This window comes from Colius striatus, chromosome 2 (genome assembly GCF_028858725.1).
Source record: "Colius striatus isolate bColStr4 chromosome 2, bColStr4.1.hap1, whole genome shotgun sequence".
Classification (NCBI taxonomy): Eukaryota; Metazoa; Chordata; class Aves; order Coliiformes; family Coliidae; genus Colius; species Colius striatus.
Genome location: NC_084760.1, coordinates 103,106,256 through 103,131,504, shown reverse-complemented (window position 1 = coordinate 103,131,504; position 25,249 = coordinate 103,106,256). Strand labels below are relative to the sequence as shown.

Here is a 25,249-nt window from a genome sequence, read left to right as displayed (position 1 = left end):
TAAATGCTGCAGTTAATCAGACAAAGAAGGTACTGAAACTCGTGTATATGTAAGATATAAGTTCAAGAACAAACTGCTACATATAGAAACTTCATAATTACCTTTGGTTCAGGTTGACCCAACAAGTGTTCATTTGGTCAGTGGTTTCCTTCACTCTCCTTGTGTCATCATCACGATATTCTCGAAGAAGTTTGTTAGAAAGATCATTGAATGCAGCTACCGTGATGTCACCTCTATGCAAATCCTGTACTAAAAGCTAAAAAAAGCAGTTTCAGAATGAGAGTAAAATATAAAATACTCTTTTTTATATTATCCATTTCGTCATATAAACCTCTCATTTTCTGCCTTTTTTAAAGAAACAATGTGCATGTTTTTCATCTAGAAGGAAAACTTCAACAAGAAAAATCTACAGGTGAGTGACAATGAAACAAAACACAAAAAGATGAAGAAAAATCATATTGACAGAACCAACAAAAGCTAGAAAAAACCCTCTTCTGTGTCTTATTGGCAACAGAAGTAAATACATTTCCATATTTTTAGTAGCATGAATAGGTTTAAATTATAAGTGATAAGCAGCAGCTAAAAGTGGCATTAATGAAGAGTACAGCATGAGAATCTGATTTCATTGTTTTGTGCAGATTTTTTTTTGCTTTTAAACAAAGAAAATACTTTAGAAGTGTTTGCTTATTGTAGCAGGCTATTCACAAGGTGTCTTGACTTTACAGAATCCTGAATTCAAGATTATTTCTACATGAAGAAAAGTTATTTGTGTATATCTGAGTCCAGTTGTCTGTTACAATCTCTGTGCTAAACATTTGGGCACAGACCTGCTTTCACTTACAGCAAAGCAGACTTGATGGTCCATTTCCAACACCCTAATCATGCAGAGAAAGGCAATGAAAAGCTCACAGGGTTACTGTTTACTAAAAGCTATGGATCAATGAGGAATTCTCTTACTCCCTGATTTGCATACCCTGCTGCACCCCTACCTTGTCCCTTTACGAATATGTAAGTGTAGATACACACATACACTTTTTTGAACTCTATTATAGCCCTGTTCTAAATACTGCATTGATAAGAGCCCCTCCTCATTGATTTGTCTCTTTATTTCTCATCCTGTGCCACATACAGCCTGCCCTTTTTCTGACAGTCACCAGGACAAAGGACATCGGACTTATCGATTTATCACAGTAGGTTTGCTGTAATGTGAAAAAGCAGCAAAGATTGCACAGAACTGGGTGTGTGCCTGGCACACATCAGAAGTGAAATTCAAGATAATTTTAAATAATGTGATCCATTCCTGCAGTTAAACTACCATTCTGTGACTGTACGATTAAGCTTTTACTGGTCCAAGGTTCAAGCTTTTCATGTAATATCATTTATTTGATGCTACACTAAGCATTTCAACTACACTTAAACACGCACATGTACACATGTCACTGTTTCTCTCCCAGAAAGCCATTCTCAGGGAGTCTGACATATTAAAAATAGAGACAATTTAGAATATGTCATGTCCAAAGAGAGACTAAATTGCCAAATCAGTCCTGCAACTAAATTGCGTGTTCTCACATAAGCTGATTCCAGTAGCATTGCATACACCGACGAGTTCGGTATGAGGGGCAAAAAGTGTGCATAATCTTACTTTGTTGTCTGAAATTTGTTTGATAAGCATCTCTTTTGGGGCCTGCAGGAGCATACGCAGACGGATCTCACACTGCTCCATGAGGTGCTCCATTTCTTGCCTCTGCTCATCCCACTGCATACTGTCTGTCAGCATGTACTTCAGCTGCTGCTGCCGCACCTCCACACCATGCTGAGTATTGTCCCACTGGTTCTTCACTTTCTCCACTGTGGAGGACAATGTAGAATATGAAAAACAAGAGGCAAGCAGGTAGCCAAAACTACCACTTAATTCTCAGGACAAAAGGCAATAATATAATTAATTCTCACATGTATTTGCCTCCACATTCAGTGTTTTAGTTCCACGTGTAGTTAACACATTAACCCAAGCAAACAAGAAATACAGATGATGTTTGGCTACATCTTAAGTAGATCAATATATAGGTCACAATGTTATTTCGCTTTAAGTACACATATGTGAGAGGCAAATCTGACACAACCACACAGCAAAACTATCAGCAGCAGGGCTCCAAGGAGAACAATTTTAGGGTGATGACTACACAAGCAAGCCATCTTTATGCATCTGCAACTCAAAACAGTACAAATAAACAAACAAATGAACACTGCTTAGATCTGGATAGTTAATTCAAAGTGAACTAAGCCTTCCAAACCACTAAGTGTTGAAGGCAGTCTAGTGGCATCTGTATCACAATTTTGGCCAGACTAGAAACAATCCAGTAATAATCTACTTTGGCACTTTCACTCCACCACAGGTTTCTAACAGGCTTATGGAGATTACACGGCAGAATAGAGAAGTTATTGATCACGCCCCATTTCTTTCAAGTATCCCATTCCTCTCTCAATAGTTACATTCAATTATCGATAAACAGATTTTAACTTTTAACAAAAAGGTGAAAAAGACAACATGACAAGAGCCTAGGAGAAAAAATAGTGTGTCAGGGAAAGCAGTAAGTCTGCCTTTTGAGAGAAATTACTAGCATCATACCTTCTGCTTTACACTTACAGATCATTAAAAAAGCATATTATTTGAAAGTCAAGGTGGAAACAGGTCTCCCTATTACCTTTCATGATAGTTATTAGGAACACATTACATTACTAGAATTAAAGAGTAAAAAAGCAAATGTAAAAGAGCAAGCAAATCAAAAAACCTAAGCTGGATTTCTTGAGTATATCTGTACTCTGAGCAGCAACAGGTAGGTGGCATGTAACACATCCAATATATTTATCTTACCAGCAACTGCACTATTTAATTAGAAAACTAACACACTTGATATTCACAGAATCATAGAATCTCAAGGGCTGGAAGGGACCTTGAAAGATATTCAGGTCTCTTTAATTTTCTGTGAAGTAAAAATGCCACAGGTTGTCCTTAAGCTGAAACCAGTTAAACTTTACTCTTTGCATTCTTTTTTTTTAACCTTTTACAATTATACAAAGTCATTTTGCTTGATCACAGAGCTCTCAGCCTGTAGTAGCAAAGCCCACTTGACAGAGTAACTGTGCTACTGGTGTACAAAACCAATAACCTGTGCAATAGATTCATCCATTTTAACCTACAGGCAACTTTTGGATTAATTTTCAGGTCATGCTACATAAGAACTTAGAAAAAAGCTTCAGTAATCCAACAGCAAATAATGAGTATGTTCAAAGAAAACTAGCAGCTGCTGGACAAGATCAGTGATTTCACCATAACAGCAAAAGCACAAAAAAAGTGAAGAGTGAAAAAGGCCATAACCCTGTGTGCTGGCTAATGAACTGCAGAGAAAAACTTCTTAAGTGTTTAGGCTCTCCAAAAAAAGCTGTATGGAAAAACTGCCCCTAAAAAACAGCTGCCTACAATAGCAAGTTGTTTGAAGTGGACAGCTATAGGATGTTTACATTGTATTATAGAAAAAAAGATTTTTTGAGATATTTTTAATTATTAATGGCTAGATTAACCTTTCTCTCTACATTGTTGACTTATTTCCCCTCTTCTGTAATCTCCATCAAAATAGGACAGAAAAATAGTGAAATTCTTGGTAGCCTCAGCATTCAGTAGGTTCAATAGATAGGTTCCTAGAAAAAGCTGTCAGTGACACCAGTCTGGTATCAAAGGCAGAAAAATCAGAAAGAATTCCTGGTGAGATTGTGATTTTAGCTCCCAATATCCATACAGTAATTGGGAGGGAAGTTCCAGAGAAGGAAGGTTTTCCTGTTTCTGTGCTTCTAGCTATTTGAGTAACTAGGTTTCAGTTTTAAAATATACAGCAGGTTCACAGGAGTTTGTAAGATATCAGTGTATTCCCTCAGTGTTTCAATGACAGGGTGCATAAAGCAGATCTAAGATTCACTTTCTTTCAAAAAGCAAACTTTTCTTTACAAATTCAGTAACAAAAAAACCTTTGTTGTTTTCCTATTTCATCACAGGTCACAAAATCTTCAGATACATCTAAGCTACCTACTGAAGCTCCATCCATGGTAGCATATACAGCTTCTCTGTTCCCACCTTGAACAGGCATGACTTCAGACACAGTTCCTTTATTCCTTACTCACCTTTTTTGAAGAATCAAGAATATTTTGTGACTGACTAGATCTCACTTTCTTGACTGACTCCCATAGACTACATCGTTACTATCCTCCCCTAAATTTCCACGTGACACTTAGTTCTGAGTGGCTGCAAAACCCAGACCCTAACAAGTTGCTTTTGCTTCCTTGGATTCTCACTGTCTTATTGATCCATAACACCCGTGAATCTTAGGCAACAGATGCCATCTCAGAATATTTAACGTAAAGAAGTCAGATGTAAAGCCCATAGGCACTACCTTCATCAAGTCTTATGGACACCAAAGAAATTAATGTTGATGTAGTAAAGGAAAATTACATTGGAGATGAAAACATAAGGAAATATATCTTCACATCTTTTACTTCTGTGATTTTTCCTGTTGCATGAATTTTCTAATCTTAGCAACTGGCAAAAGTTAAGAGTTCCAAGAACTACATTGTCTCTTAGCTTCTAATGGTGTCAGTTGTATGTTTTCTTTCCTTAAATATTAGTAGAAGAAATTTCCAAAGGAGGTGCAGACCTTTAAACTAGAAACTTCATTTTCAAGTACACATCAGTGACTTAAAAACTCTACAAATCTTCAGTCAATAATTTCAAAACTACATACACAGTTACTGTCCTAAGTCAATACACTTACACTTTTCAATAACTGTCTGGTGCATCATAATTTAACAAAAACAAAGACACATGATTAGTTCCCTTTATCAAGAAATAAAAAAATTCTCAACCCTGTCTCTTTGGCTGTCAAATAAATGAAATTCTTTGTAAGATACTTTGAAATCCAGCAAAATTTTTAACTTTGTACTTGAAAAAAACATTCAGTCAAGAACAAAAGTGGCAATTCTCATTCCAGAAATTTTCATTCCACTGTTAGAGTTAAAGACACTTAACTGCTAAGTTTTCAGTTTGTTCAAGGAAGGCCATTTCAGTTAGGCTCAAAATCAAGAGTTTAAGATATGAAGACTTTTTAATGCCATGGAAACATTGTTCTTCAAATACAGAATGGAGAAACTTACATTTTTCTGTGATCACTGTCCTAATGTCTGAACTGGAAGTTTTATTTTTCAAGTTCTGAGCCAATGTAAAAACAGAATCAAGCTGAGGGTGTCGCTGGTCCAAATCTGCCTTTGTTATCTGTTGAGAATTAGGATACAAGTCCAAAAAGCAGAATTTAGTTATCACCATCTGTATTATTTGCAGACAAAGCAAAAAATCTATGTGTCACCACAGTAGATAGCTATTCCCATCACTTCCATAACACCTGAATTGTCACAGGCTTATACAATGTTTCAAACAAAAATAATCTGAATTAGTAACTTAAAATCCAGAGGTGAAGGTTAACTTCTTAAGTCACACACGTACCACAATCATGGCTCTATATTTTGCAATATTTATTTTTCACACTCCCAAAACTTTCATCTTACCAAGCTCTGATGGGAGGGGGGGAAGGGGTGCAGGGGAAGAGGTTGAATGGAGAAGGAAAATAACAAGGAGGAACAATCAGACTATACATTGTATAAAACATGTTATTTCACTACAGCAATATACCAAAAGACTATGTTAGAAGCATTATACAGTTACAAGAAAGTGTTTCCAATTCTTCCAAATTCCAGGTGGTATTAGATACTTAGAAACAGTTTAGCACTTGTTTAGTCGACAGCTTTTACTCTAGTTACCCACGTTAATTGTTATCAACTCAAATAAAATGAACTTTAATGGCAGCATACATTTCACAGATACCGCCTGTAGTCATGGCTCAGCATAGCATGAGCTTTTAGTAGAAACAAACATTTACATTGTAAGTATGTTACAACTTTTAACGATTTTAGATTAAACTGGTTTCCAGAGACATGCTAACTACAACACAATAAAACTCATTAGAAACCACTAAAAAGTACATCACAGAGGTCATCCTCCAAGCAGCCTCCATTAAGCTGTGCTGAAATCTTCAACAAACTATCTATACATTCCCAAAAATACATAATCTTCAGGAAGCATTCTCTATATGCTTTGTTTCAAAAGAAAAAAAAAGGAATATTTAGTTCACACACAGACATAGGAAACAGAGTGCAGAGCAGTGTAATAAAAATTGCACTTTAAATGATGTTGGCAAGTTACACATCTACTGCAACCAGAATTTTTATTCTTGTTTGTTTTAAACACATGTAATTTTTTTACTGAACCTACAAGCTACTGAAGTGTGAGACAATTTTCCAATCCACTAGCTTTCACAAAAACACATACCTTCATTCGTGCAATGGTCCGATTGATCTCTTCAGTATTTCCCACGGTGACTATGTTTGACTTGAGCATCTGGTCAATCAATACCAACCAGTCAGCCAGCTCAGTTGTAGTTTTATCCAGATCAGCAGGTGCAGAAAGTTCCAAAGCCTGCTGAGTCTGAACAGGCATTTCCAATGAAGAAGATACTAGCACCACCTTTTGGACATCTGAAACAGAGTTTGGAGTTTTCGTTACAGAAAAATGTCTGGGAATTACAGGGGGTGTTTGTTGTAATTCCATCAAATATTTAACATCTCCAGCAAATGTTCTGCAAAATTTGCATTTGAGACATGTTAATGACCAGAAGCTAATTCCTTTTGCATTTTTCTTTTTAAAGTCTATTGATTGTCTTATTGTATGCCAAACACTTGCAGAAATGATTCAGTCTAAATACAAATGAAGAAAACTTGTAAAGGCAAAATAACATAAAAGGTAATGGAGTGGAGCTAAACACTCTGATACAAAAGGGAATTGACCCTTATTACGCACAAAAAACAAGCCTTACTTAGATTTGTCTAAATTTTTTTTCCTCACTTTTGTATTATGTGGCAAAAAGGTTTTCCTTACTCTTGGCTCAGAATTCAGCACAAGTAAGCTGAGCTACTACGATAGATACTTCCTGGACTTGACAATACACAACTGTCCTAAGAAGGGAGAGATGCCAGTTAGTTCAGCCTCATCCTTTCTATCTTTTCAACCTGAGACTAGTGAGTGAAGTGAGGAATGAGCTGAACAGTAAGAATCACTCCAGAAGCTCTTTGGTTGTGTTCCAGCTCCAGGAAAACACAAAATTAAATCAAGCTGGAGCATGAGTATTACACACTTGCCTCAAACAATGAAATACAGGAGCTTTACTTAAACACCTTGTATGAAAGGAAAACAAGCTGAATCAATATTTTGAAGGGCTGAAACAAAAGTTGTTTTTTCTCATCAAATTTTGCTTACTGCTGATTAACTGAAAAAAGGAAGTTATTTTGCTGTAGCTCACATTGCAAATTCTTTCAGGCAAAAGTTGTCTTTATCTAGTTTTTAAAAACAGGAAACCCAGGCATCTTGTTTACACTCTGTATCTGCTGATCAACTTGGAGATGAGAACATATCCTATTTAGATACCTTCCCCTACAAGATTGAGGAAGATAAGTATCTAGCAGATGAAAGACCTATCTGTATCCCTACTGAGTTGAAAGATGTAGAATGGTCTTTATTTATAGGAGCACAGAGAATCTGCGTGCAGGAGCTATTTTACAAGTAATTAGCTGTAGGCAAAGTTTCTAGTGGATCTTAATTACTAAAAGGCACAACCACAAGGCACAAAACCACAGGGGACATAGCTATTTTGGTTTTTGTACCTAGTACACTGGCTCTTAATGAGGAAGCCTAAGCTTTACTAAAACACTTCATTTCCCAAAAGACTCTCCCAATTCCAAAATGTAGTGTGAGATTTTCCTGAATCATAACTTCCATCTCTCTCCCATAGTAACGTGAAAGTAGCCTCAAATACAGCAAAGGCCAATATTTCTTGTTTCTAAGGCTAAGTTTCTAGAGAATATTTTTCTTGTTGGATTATTCTAGACAACAAACAGGACTGAACTCGATATAATTAAGCACAACAGAAGGATTGATGACTCACTAGAAAACTTTGGCTGTGTAACAAGACGAGACCGCCCAACAAATGCCTCCAATTCTCTCATTCTGTCAGGTACTTCTCTGAAAACCTACAGCCAGCAGAGAGGAACATAAACATTAAGACAATCTATATTAACAGCAAAAAATATAATCACTTATTAGAAGACAAAATATTCTACATCATGCTCACTAAAATGGCATGCCTCAAATACACATTTCAATGAATTATTCCAAAGTATAATTTAAAAACAATAAAAATGCCAAGAGGTACTCAGGGTGCTATTTCAATACATTCCAGCATCTTAACTAAACCTTGGAAAGAAGAAATGAACTTCTGTAGACAGGGTGTTTCCATGTTTTTTACCTTGTCTAAGCATCAAAGCCATGGTTCACTATATGAGTGAGTATACTTCGAAGGAAAGATGGCACAAAGCATGATTTGCAGGCATCAGTGACAAAAGTAGATAAATAAGGAATTTGGTTAAAAATATTACACTAAACTCTACTGTGGTAAAGGAAAATTTACTTACTTTGCTTTTCATAATGTTGAAAAGGCAGTGATGTAAATGTAATATACAAAGCAGAGAGGGAAATCTCCATTTTCATATCTGAGTAGGTAAAACCAGTACTTTTTGTTTCCCTGTACTATTAAAAGCTCCTCTCTCCAAAGAATTTTTACCCTCCTATCATAATATCATCTCAAATGAATTTGTTACTTTTACACTTGGATTGCCAGGCTCTGCTTAAAAAAAAAATCTGGATTTACTCCAACCAGTGAGTTCTTCTCTTCTTATACACTTTCAATCAAGATTGAACTCTAGAATTTCTAGATTACAGCAGTTATACTCAAGAAGAATCCCAGACACTTGGGAAGATTTTCTCACTAAGCTTTACCACAGCTTCATTTGTTTTCCTCTTAACTGTTTCAAACATACAACCTTCCTATATAGCAAAGATTTTTTTTACAACTCAATTTCAAATGAATATGTTATTGTTTTCAAGTAAATTTAAGCTCAAGTTGTTTAAAAGAAAGTCAATACCAAAAAAAAGTAACAAAAAAAAAATCAGTAAACAAAACTGATTCTAATAGAAAAAAGCTCTACCAGTGTTTTTACTTAGTCAGGGATTGTGACATATTTTCTGCACATGTCTGCAAGCCATTTTATGTGCATGTCACAGGTACATGGAAAGGAGAAGCATTCCAAGTACACCAGAACACCACTATATTTTTAACCTTAGGTACTCAATGCTTAAGAAATGCACACCTTATTCCACCTCACATTGAGGGACTGCAGGCAACCAGCAAGTTTGTCTTTTTCCTGAAGATCAACATTTCTATCTAAAAGCACTTCAGGTTCAGTTCTATTCAGCCATTCCAGTTTGTCTCCCTGTGCTTCCATGTCTTCACTTAAGACCTAAAAGGGACAGAAAAAGTTTAGACTGAAGCAAAACACATACATGCTTAAGTATGAAGGCAGGGGGCAGGGAAGCCTCCTTCTAATCCCAATATTTAAAAATTTACTTGAAAATATGTAAACAGAAAAGTTTCTGTTTTGGTTTCCATGCTCTAGTAGAAATTATTAACACCTTTATTCAAATATCAACATTGACTGCAGGGCAAAACATCCCTGTGTTATCAACACTGTATTCAGCATAAATCTAAAACATAGCCCCATAGCAGTTACTAAGAAGAAAATTAACTCTATCCCAGCCAAAACCAGGACAACAGCTAACTGGAAAAAAAACCCCACAGATTGCAAATAGCCAAAATAGCCATTCAGCTTCACATCATTCACACTGATTCTCATCTCACAAGAGATCAACTGTTTGATCAACTCTGGATATACCATGTGTATCCGAAAGACAACACATTGTCAAACAAAACTGTTGCCTGAATTTGGTTTTGGGTTTTTTTAAATTAAAAGCTAAAGGCCAAATCCTGACATGCAATTTGCAAATAGACAATAGATCACTACAAGGTACTTTATTCTTAAGGAAATATACTGTAAAGGCATTTTAAAAACTAAACATAACCTTAGAGATTCATTTTGATCAAGCTCACAGAGCCTTTTTTCTCTTTAAACATGAAAGTGCAGGTCAGACTGTGGGGAAAAAAAAGCGCTTATGTTTGGATTCCCGCTGACTTTAAATCAACTGTGCCCACAGACTACAAGCACCATAGAACAGGAATCAGAAATTTTGTCCTTAAAGCAGTAGAATAAAAATACGATAACAAGTATACATATTTATCCACACCAATATTCATACTAATTTCTTTGACATGTGCATTATAGAGATGAGTATGGTAAAAATAACAGGAACATAGGCCTGGAAGGCAGATCACTGAACAGCGTACTCTGCTACAATAACCACTATATAAAACGGAGTCTACCTTAATTATTTTTCTAAAACACATTATATTCTATTTAACTGAAGGTTGCTCCAAAACCTCTATTTAGAAATCTCATTCTCATTCCCAGACTGTATTTATTCTTGATTGATCAGACAACATCTGTTATTCACACCTCCCTAATATCAGCTTTTAATAACAGGTCATCTTTCCCACATTTTCTCATTCTCATCATCATATCCCTTCTCATTGACTAGATAAAACAAGACAAGCTCCCGGTCTTCGCAGATAAGAAGTTTTTCACCATCCTGAACAGCCCAGCAATGTTACCCTTTACTTACTCTATCACAAACTCACCTTTCCTTAGTATACATAACCAAAATTACACACACATTTCCTGCATAGGGCTAAATTAGTACTTAATTTGCTAACAGTGTTTCTCTAGAAAATTCTGCTCTTCTCTCTTTATTTCAGTTTTACCTTTAACTTCAGGCACCTATACAAAGGTAGACAACTCACTTGAAATGCAAATAAGTTAAAAAAAAGTCTTACATGTGTAGTAAAGTATTAAAGCTGCCAAGTAAATGTGCCAATAGTTCTTGCTTACCATTTTAAGCTTATCAGATTTTTGCTGAAGTTTTGACAATTACAAAGTTAACTTGGGGACATCATCTCCAGTGAAGTTCCACTTACTGAATTTTATCAGTAGCACACATTTCTCACTTTCTGATACATATCCTCTGGCTAGATAACAGTTATCAACTTAATCCAACTTCATTACAAGATGCATTCTGCCTGTATAAGTAATCCCACAAAACTGTCTCACACAACCACAATAGTTTTTTGGCTACTTATAATATGAAAAATCCCCTCCCCAAAAGTGATGCCTTGATCCATCAAACATACACACACTACACATACACACACACTAATTGATCTTGCCTGTAATTCTTGCAAGTTTTCTTCATGGTCAAACATAAATCTTGTGTCCAGAGCACTTTCTACATTTTCCAGCCAGCATCGCAGCTCGTCAAGTTTCTTTCTGTACTCTATCAGCTGCTGATTCTCTCCTTTTAGCCTTAAAAAGGAAAACAAACTCCTATATGCATTTCTGCACTGAACATAGTACATTATTTCTCATGCAATATAGTCATGTGTTTTTCATTGGTTGGAGCATTTTAAAGGATAATTTTGGTATTCAAAGAATTCTATCCTCATTATTAAATACAAGATACTTACAAATTAATGCTACCATTTTAAAATCAGATAAATTTCCATTCCAAAGCAAGAAAATAGATTTTTTTGAAGTCTGCAGAAAATGTTAAATGTGACAGTAATGACAACAACTTCAGGCCTAATCACTCTAAGCCACTACAAGGCCATTGTTAGCAAAAGTATTAGAAATGTCCCCAGCAAGCAAAAAATTCCCTAAATCACACAACTTTAATGGAACATCAAACTAAATAATTAAGAAAAACATCATTACATTTCTAAATGTATTAGGATCAGTTAAAGACATAATTATATAAACAGCCTTCCCAAAGTAAACATTGCAGGGATTTATTCCTATGCATTTTTTCGCAGTAAGAACACACAGAAGACCTTGTATTCCCAGATCTGCTGAAAATTGGTATGTGTATCTCAGACAACCTTGCTCTTTGATCTTTTGAAGTAAATTTAAGGCTACTTAAAAATGGATTTTCATTTTGTTCAGAAAATATTTAGTCAGAAGGATTAAATAGTTGCAAACATGGACCTAAAGATTTCATTTTATACTATTCTAGAAATTCAAGAACAAGTATTTCAAATTAATGTGTCTTTAACAATGCAAAAATAGAAATCAAGGTAATGTACTTACAGTTCAGCTTCAGCCAGAGAAATTAGCTGAGAATTCCTTCCTAAAAAAGTCTGGCTTAGCAATGAAATTATTTTTAAAATAACAAAAAACTAAGATTTTCTGTGGTTGTCATTTGGTGGGTTGTATTAAACACAGATTCACTAAGCTGTCAGTTGCAGGTGCATTTAAGAGAAATTGGTTCTAGAAAACAGTTCAAAACAGAGGTCTGAAGGTCAGGAAAATTCAGATTAATGACAGTGTGCAATAGAATGCACTGTTTCTCCCAGAGTCTTCTAAATGAGATCCTCCTCATCAGATCTGGTCACACATCCAAATTTCTGATTAACTTATTACCTCTGTTGTCTATCCATGACCTCCACTGTGATTGCTTTCCAGCGCCTATTCAATCCTGCCAGCTTCTCCTGTAGGAAGTTCCCATCTGTAGCAGACAGTTTCTGTATAATCCCTTCTCCAGTTCTGTTCAATGCTGAAACACTGGTCTGATGGCTGCTGACTCCCTCTTCAAGTTCCTGTCAGAAACACAAAAGCCACACATCATTTTATTATTGACCTAAAGTAACTTTGATCTGTGGCTCATAATATGCAGGATGAATCCTGGGTGCATATTATTTTGCTAAAGCAGACATTTAAATCCATCTTATTTAAAATTGGATACTGTAGGTTTAACTTATTAAGAGTCTGTTGTTGAATTCAGTTCAATATTCTAATGAGTATCATAAAAAGATAATGATCCAGAGCAGGCTGCCGATTACCACTTTGGATAACAAGAATTTAAACCATCATTGCTAGAACCCACACTCATGTTTGATTCCTCTCCTGTTAACGTACAGCACTTTCTACTAACAGATGGTATGACTTTTTTTTTTTTAACCAGTTCTTTTCATAACCCATGCTATGACTATTTCTGTAACTTAACAGTGTTTTAGCTGGGATAATTGTGGCTGTGCTGCCATGGTCCCTACACATCACAAAAAAACCACATAACTAAAGGAAGTCAGAAGATATCAGGATCAAACCTTCAAATATCTCTAACCACTACAAAAACCTTACATTCTTAGTAAAAATTTATTTGGAATTATATCATAAACAACATGATTTGAGAAAAAAAAGGGAAATGCTCTAGAAAAAAAGCCTCCAAGCAGCAACAGTGATAAAACACACATAGTATGTTAGATAGAACACATATTTCATTTGCAACACAGATCTAAATCTTTGATGACAATTATTTCCAAAAGAAAAAAAAAAAGGGGAAAAAACCCTTACAGTTCTGTTTTCTCCTCCTTATTTGAAAGGAAGCAGTTTAGCTAAAAGAGGAAAGTCTGCTCTTCCATAATGAGGTAGAAGGACATGTGGGAATTAAATTCCAGAACTGAAAACTAGTAAAAACCTAAGACATCTGTCATTGGAATCTCCTCTTTTTCTAGATCACTTATACAAGGCAGGATCTTGCAAAGTCATTAGTTTAAAAAAACCAATTTGCTAAGTTGTAATCAACTGGGTTGGGGGTCCGTTTTCTTTTAACTATGAGCACAAAATAAGTGAAATATAATAGATTTCTTAACTAATTAACATATTTTTAAAGGTGAAATGAAACTTATAAACCAACAAAAATTATACCAACATTTGAATTAAAGTTCTCAAACCCATCCATACTAAGACCTATCATAAAACTCCCCATAATCAGGAGTTGAGCTCTTCTAAGAATCTTTTCAAATTGCAATTGAAAAAGGAACTGAGAGTTACCACTATGTAAAGTGAAATTGCACAGACTCAGTTCAAAATTCTGTCTATACAGAAAACTAGAATTTAAGACAAAGCTAGAGTTTTTCCAGCTTGCTCTTTTTCTGCATAAATTATACATACCTGCTGATGCAGCGCAGCTGTCTGCAGCTCCAGGCTGCCATCTGGACCACGGGCATCAGCTAGTAACACTTCAGCTTCCGTTATCCAATGAGAGAGGTCATTGAGATCACAGTGGAATTGCCTCCATACCTCAATTGCTCTATCAAAGCAACTGTTGGAAAATAAAACGTTCAAAAATTATCCCAATCATATTGGTGAAGAGGCTATGGGGTTCCTACTCCAATGAGCAGACACTCGCCTTGCAAAACAGAAAAGCCAGCATATAGTCTGGTTAACCAAGTCCCAGTACTGAAGGCTTCTTAACATTGGTAGCAGCTGGTAAAAGCCAACAGCACAGACTGTCATTAACTTCCAGTTGAAGGAAAGAGGGCAAACTTAAGAAAAACCTTTTGCTTGTACCACTTAAAAAAAGAAAGACTGACTGGCAACATCAAATTGGTTTGCAGAATCCTTCTTTAAATTTATAATAAAACAGTTTAGACACCAGTGTGGAACATGAAATATGACTAACTGCTCAGATAGTCTTATTTAAAAAACATTCATAAACCATGAGGTGCTAGTGCCTGGAATTTATTAAGTAAAGGTGATTTTGATTATACAGAACTGACTATTACCAGTAGGTCTGCATATGTAGATCTTACACAATTTAATCAAACACAAATTTACCAGGCATTTAATTTATACCATCTTATAATATGCAGTTTAACTTGGAGGGCAACATTTTCTAGTATAGAACAGGTTGAACTATTGCAGTCAGAAAGTTGATTTTAACTAAGATTTCTACTATGTTAAACTAACAAAGCCAGTCTATGAATGTTAAATAAGTAAACCATGCCAGAAAGGCAGACAGAGTAGTTTGCTTTCTATTTGTTGATTTCTAGCTCTATGTTAAGCATTCAAAATCAAATAAGAGAGATGGGTGAAAGGACACAAGACGAAATGAAAAACATAAAATCCACATCAACACCAACAGGCTGGACAGTATCCCATTCCAAACTAATAAAAATAGTCATCCTTAAAGACATAGGAGACCAGATCTCCTACTAATCAGAGGACTCTCCAATATGTCAGAGGAAAGATCTCTTCTGCAGCCCATTATTTTTTTCTTAATTCCCACAGCGAAGACTCTGAGGTTACTGCATATATACAGATGCAATCTGAAATTAGCAGCATAACATCCAAGATAACCAAAATCAAACTTTGAAGAGGTACTATTGCATCTATTTTCTCCACTAATTAAATTCAGCAATCCCAGAGTTCTTAGTGAGATTATTTTCATCAAAATTATATCTCATTTTTATCAAGAAATCCATATTTCTTGGCACATATAGGGCTTTTTTAATTCTTCATGGCCCCATTCTCATGAGCCTACTCCAATAAAGAACTCTTAAAAATATCTACATCAATTTTTCTGACATTATCTCCTAGTTCTACCATTTCAGTCTCCTGGATGCATCTCAATTCAATACACTAGACCAATCCTATAGACTGACTCCAAAACTCAAATTCCTATTTCTCAGGTACCTTTTAGTTTAACTGAACATACGGTCTCATAATAACATCCCATTCCACATTTAATGAGAAGAGATATTCTAAGCACTTAAAATAGTTGAAGCCAACATTTTATTAGCTTCCTTCAATGTGAAAGTTTTGAGGGGAATTTTGAACACATGATTTTTCCAGAATCCAGAATATCTAAAACTTTAGAGGACAAAATACTTTGAGTTACAAAGCTTTGATATAACTCCCACCGTTCCTGTTGTGAACCTACAGTTCCACCAGCATTTTGAGAAATGAGACAAAAGTTTCTTTGATTTTGACCCAGAGGTACATGCTGCTGTCTCCCTACTAACCATCTCAGCTTAAAGTTGAAAGTATCAAAGTGCTGTCTCTATAGCACCAAGACTTAGCTACTGCTTGGCTCCTTCACAGGAATCCATCCTCTTCCAAACCACAGTTCATTCACAAGTTATCAACACTTTCAGCACTGAGGGAAAGTCCATGGCAGAAGGCAAAGAACTAGTAAACCAGCTTTGTTGCAAAGAGCTCAGCAAAGCATTAAACCCATATACACACAAAACACACACACACTTTATTTCACATATGCTGAAGTCAAACTGAGGATGTCCCAATTTAATGGAACACTTAGCAACTTCTCTAAATACAGTTTAATTCAACTTGTGCTTGGCTACATCAGAGCTTTTATCCAAAGTTTAGCTACTTAGCTAGCACTCAGTCAAAAAAGCATTGCTACATCTGAAAACTAAATCAATCTTTTGCCACAGACTGCAGATGTTGTTTCTTCTAATTCTCTCCAAATCTCAACCCATTCCAGAAATAGAAAAAAGCCAAGGATTAAGGAGATAAAAGTCCTCTAGCCTTCTTGCTTATACTTGGTGTAACACGAGGAAAAGCAAGAATAAACTCAGTTTGATTGCTCTTAGTGAAAAAAAGGGTACAAAGGTACTGATGTCAAAACAGAACATTAATACTAATATTGTCTTTGTGTACCCTTCTAATAAATATGAAGTACTCCGAGGAAGCTACACACCATTCAGTTCTAATTGCTCATGTATTAACCCCTTTTGTATGAAAATCGTGCCCAAACTTTATGAAGTTCAAGATTAATTTGTATTCAAGTGAGTCAACTGAGGAAATAATCTGTTGCATTTTGCCAGCTGATCATAAACATCAAACTTTCTCTTTGACAGCTGTCTCCAAACACAGAAAAATGGTACTAGCTGGCACCATTATTTGCTTTCAAATTAAAAATAAAACACACAAACATAAACCCACACATCAAAAACCAGTGAAATAATAGTGCCTGGTGAGTTATTAAGAATCTTGATGCTTCATTGATGCGGTGGCCTAGAATTTCTGGGAGTCTCTGCTTAGACAATACTATCAGCCAATTCTTATATTCCTACTCATACACCAGTGCTTTGAGAAATAGTTGAAAACATTAGATTACACAATACACACTCTTCCTAAAAATATATCTTCAAAACATACTACCAAATATGTTTCATTCCAAATAAACTACAAATGCTACAAAATAAATATGCCTAGATGCTGCTTTACATTCTACAGAACTTCTGCATTAACTATTACCTCACATGACCATTAATAAGTAAACACTGTAAAAGCATATTAACTACTGGATGAACATTTGCATTTAAGTTTCATAAAATCATTTTCAATAATTAAGGGGTTTTTGCAAGAGCTCGATGCCTATTCCCTGTTTGCAGTACACCTTCAGCTTAGTGGTAACTTCTGAACATGTACTTTCCTACTTTAAGTAATTCCAACTTAGAATAACTGACACATTTTTCTAAGTTTGATTAAGTGGTATTGAGTTTGGTTTTAAATATTTAAAGTCAATTCAGGTAATAAGGCATTTTCAGTTTAGAGTATCTTCTGTAAGTGGTGGGAAGAAATTAAAAGCTTAGTTTAACTCCCTCCCCCTCCATTCTTTTTGTCTGAAGTGAAATTACAGATATTTGATATAGATTTATAATATGAAATACATTTTTCTTAAGCACTGTTTTCAATATTCTCTTGTTCTCTTAACCACAAAGTTTTCTAATATTGTAATCTCTCATCTTCATGTACCTATACCAGATTGTTGGCAACTCTCATATATGTTGTATTCTTAAGACCCCATCCTTCCAAATTCCTTTTCTTCAAAAACAGCATTGGATTCTTTGTTAAAAGATGCCCTACTCAACATTTTTCTTTTAGAAGTTTGCTTTGCAATATCTCTAGAAAAGAAAAAATATATTTTATAAACAAATTATTCTATTTTATAAAGTAAAATAAATCAGCTTTATAAAAGCAGACAAACTACAACTTGCATGTTAAATGTTTCAACATATAATAATTCTGGCCATTGTGTAATAATGACTACTCCCAAAGTCTTTATCTTCATCATTATGGTACACTTGTAAAACGCTTATGTTCAAGTACATATTTACCATGTGGTCCCAGAAATCAAACGTCCTTGACTTACCACTTACGATCATTGTACATTCTATTAATTCTGTCCCATTCTGCATTCAACTGGGTTAGTGCATCTCCTATTTGTATTGCCTCAAGTCCAGATGCTTCTAATATAACATCAGGTTGCTTCTCATGTATGACTGCAATTTGATCCCCAAGTTTATCCAAAATATCTTTTATGTTCTGCAAGCACAGTAATGAGACAGCTGTTAGGTAAACAACAACAAGGAATAAAAAATAAAGACATTTTAAAACATCAAAAAGGAATCTCTTCAAAATATTGTTCCAAAAATCAGTATCTACGTGACACTCAGCATCAGCAGTTATCAGGTTAAATCAGTTTTAGCAACTGAACTGAATACTCCATCACATTTTTTTAAGTGTGTATCCTTCTCAATTTATGAAGGAGTTGAAATATTTTCTACTTCAAATCTGTTCCCAAGGTAAAAGGTCACACCATACTTCTCAAAACAACAGTACCTTCATCATTTAACAAATCTGTCCATGTCAAGAAGATACAGTACATACTCCTTCTCCATGTAAAATATGAAGCACAAAATGTGGCATTATGCTTCACATAACCTCCCATATGCACAGAACTGCAAAAGCATAAGCTACATAAGTTTTAGATCTAAATGACACAGTTAAAGCAATCTGTCTCAAATACCATTGAACTAAGATGTGAAAATGTCTTTAAATCAGATGCTATTACAAAACACTGCCTTGGTATTCAGAGGATAAACAAACCATGCAAACAGTGGAATTCATTTATCTTTTTGAATTTAAAGCACTAACACTGTTAATTTTTTTTTTTTTAAATCTATGCTCTGTTATTTGCTTCTTGCCTTAGAATATACCGAAATCAGACAAGACACCTGCACTAAAATGAAGTAATTTTAAACCCATCTTAACATAAACACTCCTAATCGTACTTCAGGGAGCACAGAAACAGAGTAAACAAAGACAGGAGAAACTCATCAACAAAGCCAGTCATCCACTTTGTCAAAGGTTGGCATCATTCCCCATCTGCTTTTGACAACTGTGCCAAAAAGACAAATGTGAAATATGAAAGCATGTACACAGCATAAAAAAGGACAGAAAAGTGGACTGAAATTCTGAAAAGCTTTAAAGAGATTTTTATAAAAGCTGCAGAAACAGCTGACCTAGCTCTTGGTGAGGGACAAAGCCTAACTCAAATACAAAGGACACGTGGACCCCATTATGCTTCCCAATCCACCAAGGTGCATCTACACTGCACCACACCCAGCTCCAATGGACCATTTCTCTGGGAATACCTGTACCACACTCCTTTGCATGCTCAAAATTAACCAGGATTCAGACTTCTTCATACTTAACTCACATACAATAGCAGGATTCAATACCTTCAAGCATACTTTATTCTTCCCCTTTGAAGAAGGGCAAATCCTCAGCTAATTTCTCACCATTAATCACACAGGCAAATCACACTGGCTGACAATGAATATAAATGGGAGCTTAACATTGAGCACATTGATGCCTTGCTAAACAAAACAGGCATATAGCTTAATACAAACTCCAAGAATCTTCCTTTCTCCCTTTTCCTATACATGTAATTGTTTTCACATGACACAGAACAGAAGCTATATTGAGGAGACCAAGCAGGAACATAAGAAGGTTGGCTTTAGTATTTCTGTACATATTACGTAGACTATATGATAAAAAGCAACAACAGTTTCTCCAATAAGTTAAATCCTTCTCTCTCTACCTCAGTCCAGCTTCCACACTACTCTACTTTGTATCCAGATTCTACACAGAAAAATTAGCCATAAAGCTGTCTCATCATTTAATTTTCAGTATACATTTATCCAGTACATTGTGATCAAATATACAAATACAGTCGCTACAGTAGTCTTTTTTCTTCTCCTCTTCCGTTTTCTCCTTCTCCCTCCAAATACAATGTTTAGACATGTAGTACCTTCAGTGCATCTTCCTGAGTTGAAAAATCCTCGTAGATGCCAGTATTTAGCTCTGGTGCATTCAGCAGCAGTTCAACATCAGCCATGGCCAGCAAGACTTTGTTGATTTCAACCAAGTATTCAGTCGAAAAAGGCAAGTTCCTAACCCCTGTGGCAAAGTGGCCTTTTAACTTCTGCTGGATGGGGATTGCCTAAAAACATGGAAGTTCATTTTGTATTTCAAAGAACAAACTGTTTTATGAAAAAATCTTAAATCAATGAACTATATTCAGTATAAGTACTTTTCTATATTAAAAAACCAAAACAAAGCCTTTTCTAGCAAATTTACATAAATTCAGGAAGTCTTGCACAGAAACTTTTCTACATTTCAAAAGAAAAAAAAAATATATATAAAACAGCATATATCCATAGCTCACAATAACTATATATCAACTTTTACTAAAACTCTGAAGAGTGGGAAGGGCACTGTTTCTCTCACCTTGATTCTTACCGTTTCCAGAAATCACACCTCTTCATTGAGTCAGTATATAATTGTCATTACAACCCAATGTCTACTTCCTTCATCATTACTTCCAGAAGCTACCTATTTACTGAAGCAGACCGTTTTCTTCTTACTCTTTTCAATAAGCATCCCCACCTACATTTCCTAAACATTTCTAAAATAAATTAGTTCTCCACCGGTACCACAATACACTTTGTGCAGCAATAAGAGACATTAACTCCCCAAGAGCTTGGCAATTGTTACCTGCTCTGGCTGTAAGACTAGGCTAGCTAGCCAAGTACCACGTTAGCAGATAAGCAGGCAAGAACAGTAATTTAATATAGGGTTTTTTTGGATCATAAATAACAGCCTAAATTTGAAGCTATACTCTGCCAAGTCTGGCAAAAGTAGCTGAGGCAGTCGAAGTAGATACTCCAAAGACCTAAAGCAGCTTTTTACTGAAAGTGGTTTTTTGTCTAACAATATTGTTACCATTTCTGAAAACAGTCTAGTGCTTTAAAATCAGCAATGAAAAAGTAAATTCACCCTCAAATACCAAAGAATTCAAGCAATTTCCAAGTTACCATCCAGTACTCAGTGACTTTGAGCCAAGCAAGATAGAGGCACTCCACTATATGATTTACTAACAGCTGAAAATACATTTTAGAGAGTGAAGAATAAATGCAAGTTCACAGGGACTTCAGCCAGTGAATTTTACTTTGCAATTATAGTCTGGGCTGGGTGCACACATGTAAATCACTACCATAGCTTACAATCAGTAAATATTAAGCTCCACTAAGAAAGTTGTTTGCAAACACCTGTCTGTATCTTCCTCCTCCACGTTTCTGAGCATTTCAAATATGTCACTCAGATTAACTGGAATTTAACATATGCAGCATATGTAGCATAAAATAAAAAAGCACTGCGGCAGAAAAGGTACATTCACGTAGTCACCATTCAGGATTTCTCCTCACGCACTGAATGCTCCTGAGGATTTTATTATGTGTTAGTTTAGGGGTTTTTGTTGCATTTCTTCAAGTAGACCATTGTGCCTGTATTGAAACTGGAGACACAGTTGTACTTCCACAAGACCTTTATCATCATACATGGTATTCTTTCAGTCATTCATTGCACATCAAAGAAACAAGATTTACAGGCACATAAGCATAAATTGAGTCTACTAAAAAAAAAAGTATCACAGACAACAATCATAAAATGATCAGCACTGGTTTGGATTCAGTAACAGTACAGCAAACACTACAGTAAACCCATAAACTATTCCATATGCTTCCATATAAATCCAGCATCTCAATGCTCCTCAAATTCATTTTCTTGGAGCTGTATTTATTTTGCCACTTCCATCACTGAAATTTGGAGCAAAAGCTCAAGGCTTAGGTTCTTGTGTAAGGAGAGGCCCCAGCTCCAACAAAATCAGACAAAGCTTGTGCAACTCGAAGTATCTTTTTCCCAGCAACGTGGAGCAATCCAGGGTTTGAATAAACATCAGGATGTCTGCAGCAGCACAGCCACCTGCAACATTTTCACAAGGTGTTTTCTCTAACTCTCCATCATCCCACAAGTTCTATTCTCACACAGGCAACAGTTCAGGATCTAGATTTCACCCAAATGAATAAGCCACTGGTCTTAATTATCTTTCTACCTCACACATATTGTTTTATCTCCCACTGTAAAAAACCTGCATAAGACTTGAAACAACGTCACTTGCTGCCAACATTGGCATATCACGAAATTCTCTCTCTCTTTACTTTGCATGCTTAACCACGTAAACATTTTAACCAAAAGTGTTTCCTCAGTCTAATCTCAGATCACGTCACATTACTTGTCTTCCCAAATATCCTTTTCAATAGAAATGCATACTTCTTAACCATTCCTAACCCCTTCTTCTCTCACACAAAAATATTTCATATCTAGCTTTCTAGGAAAAGACTTTTCCAAAGCTAAAATCTCATGCCTATTTTATTTGTTGTTCTGGGTTAATTCATGCAGTCAGCAAGAAACATTCTTGTGGGCAATACAGTTAATTGTTCATATTTAAGTAACCCAGAACCTTCCCTATAAAAGGCACAACCATATTTTCTTTATTACACGAATAATGCTTCAAGAGCTTTCATCAAGATGGTGTCTGTTTCAGTTTATAGGAAAAACTGCACTGTGCCTACTACAGGAAATTCACTTACCATCTGCAAAATTATCATTTTGACTTCTAAAACCTGAAAAAAAATCTCAGAGGAATTTTAGTCAACTAATTACCTCTGCAATTTAAGGTTTAATTTTTCCTTTTGCTCATTCTGAGCCAAGTCAGAATGGAGCAATTTAAATAAATGGTAAAGCAGGATTAGAACAGGAGGAGCTCTAGGAGATAAAAAGGTTCTCTTGCAGGCTTTTCAACTTAACGGATTTGTGGCAAAACAAGGGTTACTCAGAAGTACCTGCTGTGCAGAAGGTGTTACCAATATCTTAGAGACACTAAACTCCATAATTCCTAGAAACATACATGATGAGGAAAATTTATGATCCAGCTACTCCTAGAAAATCAATATATATATGACCTTCAAGCACCATAAATAAGTCCTCTACTTTGCACTCATTTACAAAAAAGTAAATGATGTATTGCATAAAACCTTAATTGGAGTCTAGTCCTCATCTTGGCAGTTTAATCTCTGTTTGTTCATTTCAAACATCAGTTTCTCTTCCTCTGCTTGCTGAAGTTTCCTTACATCAAGGTGAGAGGTTGAGCCAGCTGCACATCAGTATGTCAAGAATTGGTTTAGTGCTTCTCAGTCCTGAGCTGAGACGAGCAAAAATTTGCTATTTAGTAGTATGGAGACCCTATGGATACATTCACGTTTCCCTTCCTTAGAAAAGATCAGTCAATCTTCAGTGAGACCAATAGTGACAAGGAAAACCAGTCTGCGGTACAACTGTACTACCCCTGTTGGCAGAGTCATACATGTGCACCTTTTTCCCTTTTAATTTGCCAATTGAGTCACTCAAAGTAGTTTTCTGTTTGACCATTAACTAAGTCATATCCTTTAACTTCAAGTGTGTGTGGATCCCCATTTCCTTCAAACACATTCCCTGGCATCACTTAAGTCCCAAGAAGCTCATGTGCAAGTAATTACAGTACACAAGGAGTGACTGCTGGGCACCCAACAGAGAAACTAGATGTTCAACACCTTAAACAGACTCTCAGGCCATCTTTGTTATTTAGCTCTGCATGGGAGGCTTATAACTTGGAAAGTCTCTCCACAAGAAGACTTGAAAGGTTTAATTTCATAGTTGATACTGAATAGCCTGCATGACCAAGGAGAGCAGACCATCTGCCACGAGGTCTATAGCTATCACGAGCAACTGAAGCCATAGAGCACTACAGCTGTGAATGAAGAGCAGCATATTATGACTTTGCAGTGGGAGCTTGTCATGGTTTAGCAAGGAGCAGCTTTTTCTTGGTTACAGGCAGAGAGGGTTGCAGTGAAGACCTGGTAAAGAGTTTTTGGACTCTGCCCCGGCTCCTGGGTTCAGACCCACCTCCAGCCCGGCTGGGCCAATCTGGCGCCTCTGCCATCACTATTTAAGGATGGGAATTTGAAGTGCTGGCAGGAGGTGTAAGAGTGATACAAGACGGAGGCGACCACATAGACCCCACAGTCAGAGAAGGAGGAAGGAAGGAGGAGCACCAGACCAGAGACCCCTCTGCAAGTTGTGGTGAGAATGCAGGCTGTACCTCTGCAACTCCTTGCAGGGCCATGGCAGGACTGAGAGTTACCAGCAGCTCCGTGTGAGTGTGCCCAGACGGGCAAGAGACTGTGTGAGGAAGTGGCCATGGCGCAGGCCATGCTGGAGAGCCTGCGCACCACAGAGCAGACTCATACGAGAGGCAGAAAGGAGCTGCAGCTTTTGGGATAAATGCACATTGTAGCAGCCCATGAAGGGCTGCTGTGTGTGTGAGGTATCCCATAGACTTGCAGGGAGGACTGGTGCAGAGTCCACCTGCTCTGAGAAAAATGGCAGAAGCTCTGAGCCTGGGAAGAGGGAAGGAGTGGGGAGAAAGTGGTCTTAAAAGGGCTGGTCGGACTTTTTATCATTGTACCACTCTGTGTTGTGTTATGTTTGTTATGTTGGGGTTTTTATGGTTATGTTTTAGTTGATGTTACATTAAATTATTTTCTGTTTTCTTCCCCAAGCCGAGAAGCCTGGTCTGTTTTGTCCTGGACCTTAAGCATCAATTAAGCTCTCCCTGACCTTCAGAAATCTTAAGGTCTTTGGTACTTGAGGCTAATCATGGTCTTTTGTTCCCTGATGGGCCTAAACCACTACAGAGCCTCAAAGGGCCTCATAGGGAACCAGAGCATTTTACCCCACCAAGTTAATTGGTGTTGGGTTGAACAATTACAGTGCAGTGAAAAACAGCTAGATTGGCTTTCATTATGAAGTTTCACACATAGAAACTGAGAACTACTTGACAGATTGACTAGCCCCCAAGCTTGTCTAAGAAATTACTCAATGCATCACAAAGTTCCACACCATTATTGCCTAAAATATTAACATAATTACCATGCAGCCAAGCATTTTGAAGAATGAAGAAGAAAAAAGAAATTAAAAACCCACCACAAAAAACAAACCACACACA

The 25,249-nt window shown here is 36.3% G+C and overlaps 1 protein-coding gene across 11 annotated transcripts in view; it reads right to left on the bottom strand.

Moving 5' to 3' along the window:
* Window positions 1-25,249, bottom strand: part of UTRN (utrophin) — a 367,525-nt gene that overhangs the window by 201,589 nt on the left and 140,687 nt on the right. For all 11 annotated transcript variants that reach the window (XM_061991642.1, XM_061991648.1, XM_061991644.1 and 8 more), the window contains 11 exons: window positions 20,117-20,308; window positions 18,173-18,345; window positions 14,164-14,314; window positions 12,634-12,809; window positions 11,385-11,520; window positions 9,358-9,507; window positions 8,097-8,181; window positions 6,428-6,633; window positions 5,200-5,317; window positions 1,643-1,848; window positions 102-256 (listed from right to left, as the gene is read on the bottom strand). In XM_061991642.1, the coding sequence (XP_061847626.1) occupies window positions 102-256; window positions 1,643-1,848; window positions 5,200-5,317; window positions 6,428-6,633; window positions 8,097-8,181; window positions 9,358-9,507; window positions 11,385-11,520; window positions 12,634-12,809; window positions 14,164-14,314; window positions 18,173-18,345; window positions 20,117-20,308 (1,748 nt within the window). The remainder of the gene's footprint in view (window positions 1-101; window positions 257-1,642; window positions 1,849-5,199; window positions 5,318-6,427; window positions 6,634-8,096; window positions 8,182-9,357; window positions 9,508-11,384; window positions 11,521-12,633; window positions 12,810-14,163; window positions 14,315-18,172; window positions 18,346-20,116; window positions 20,309-25,249) is intronic.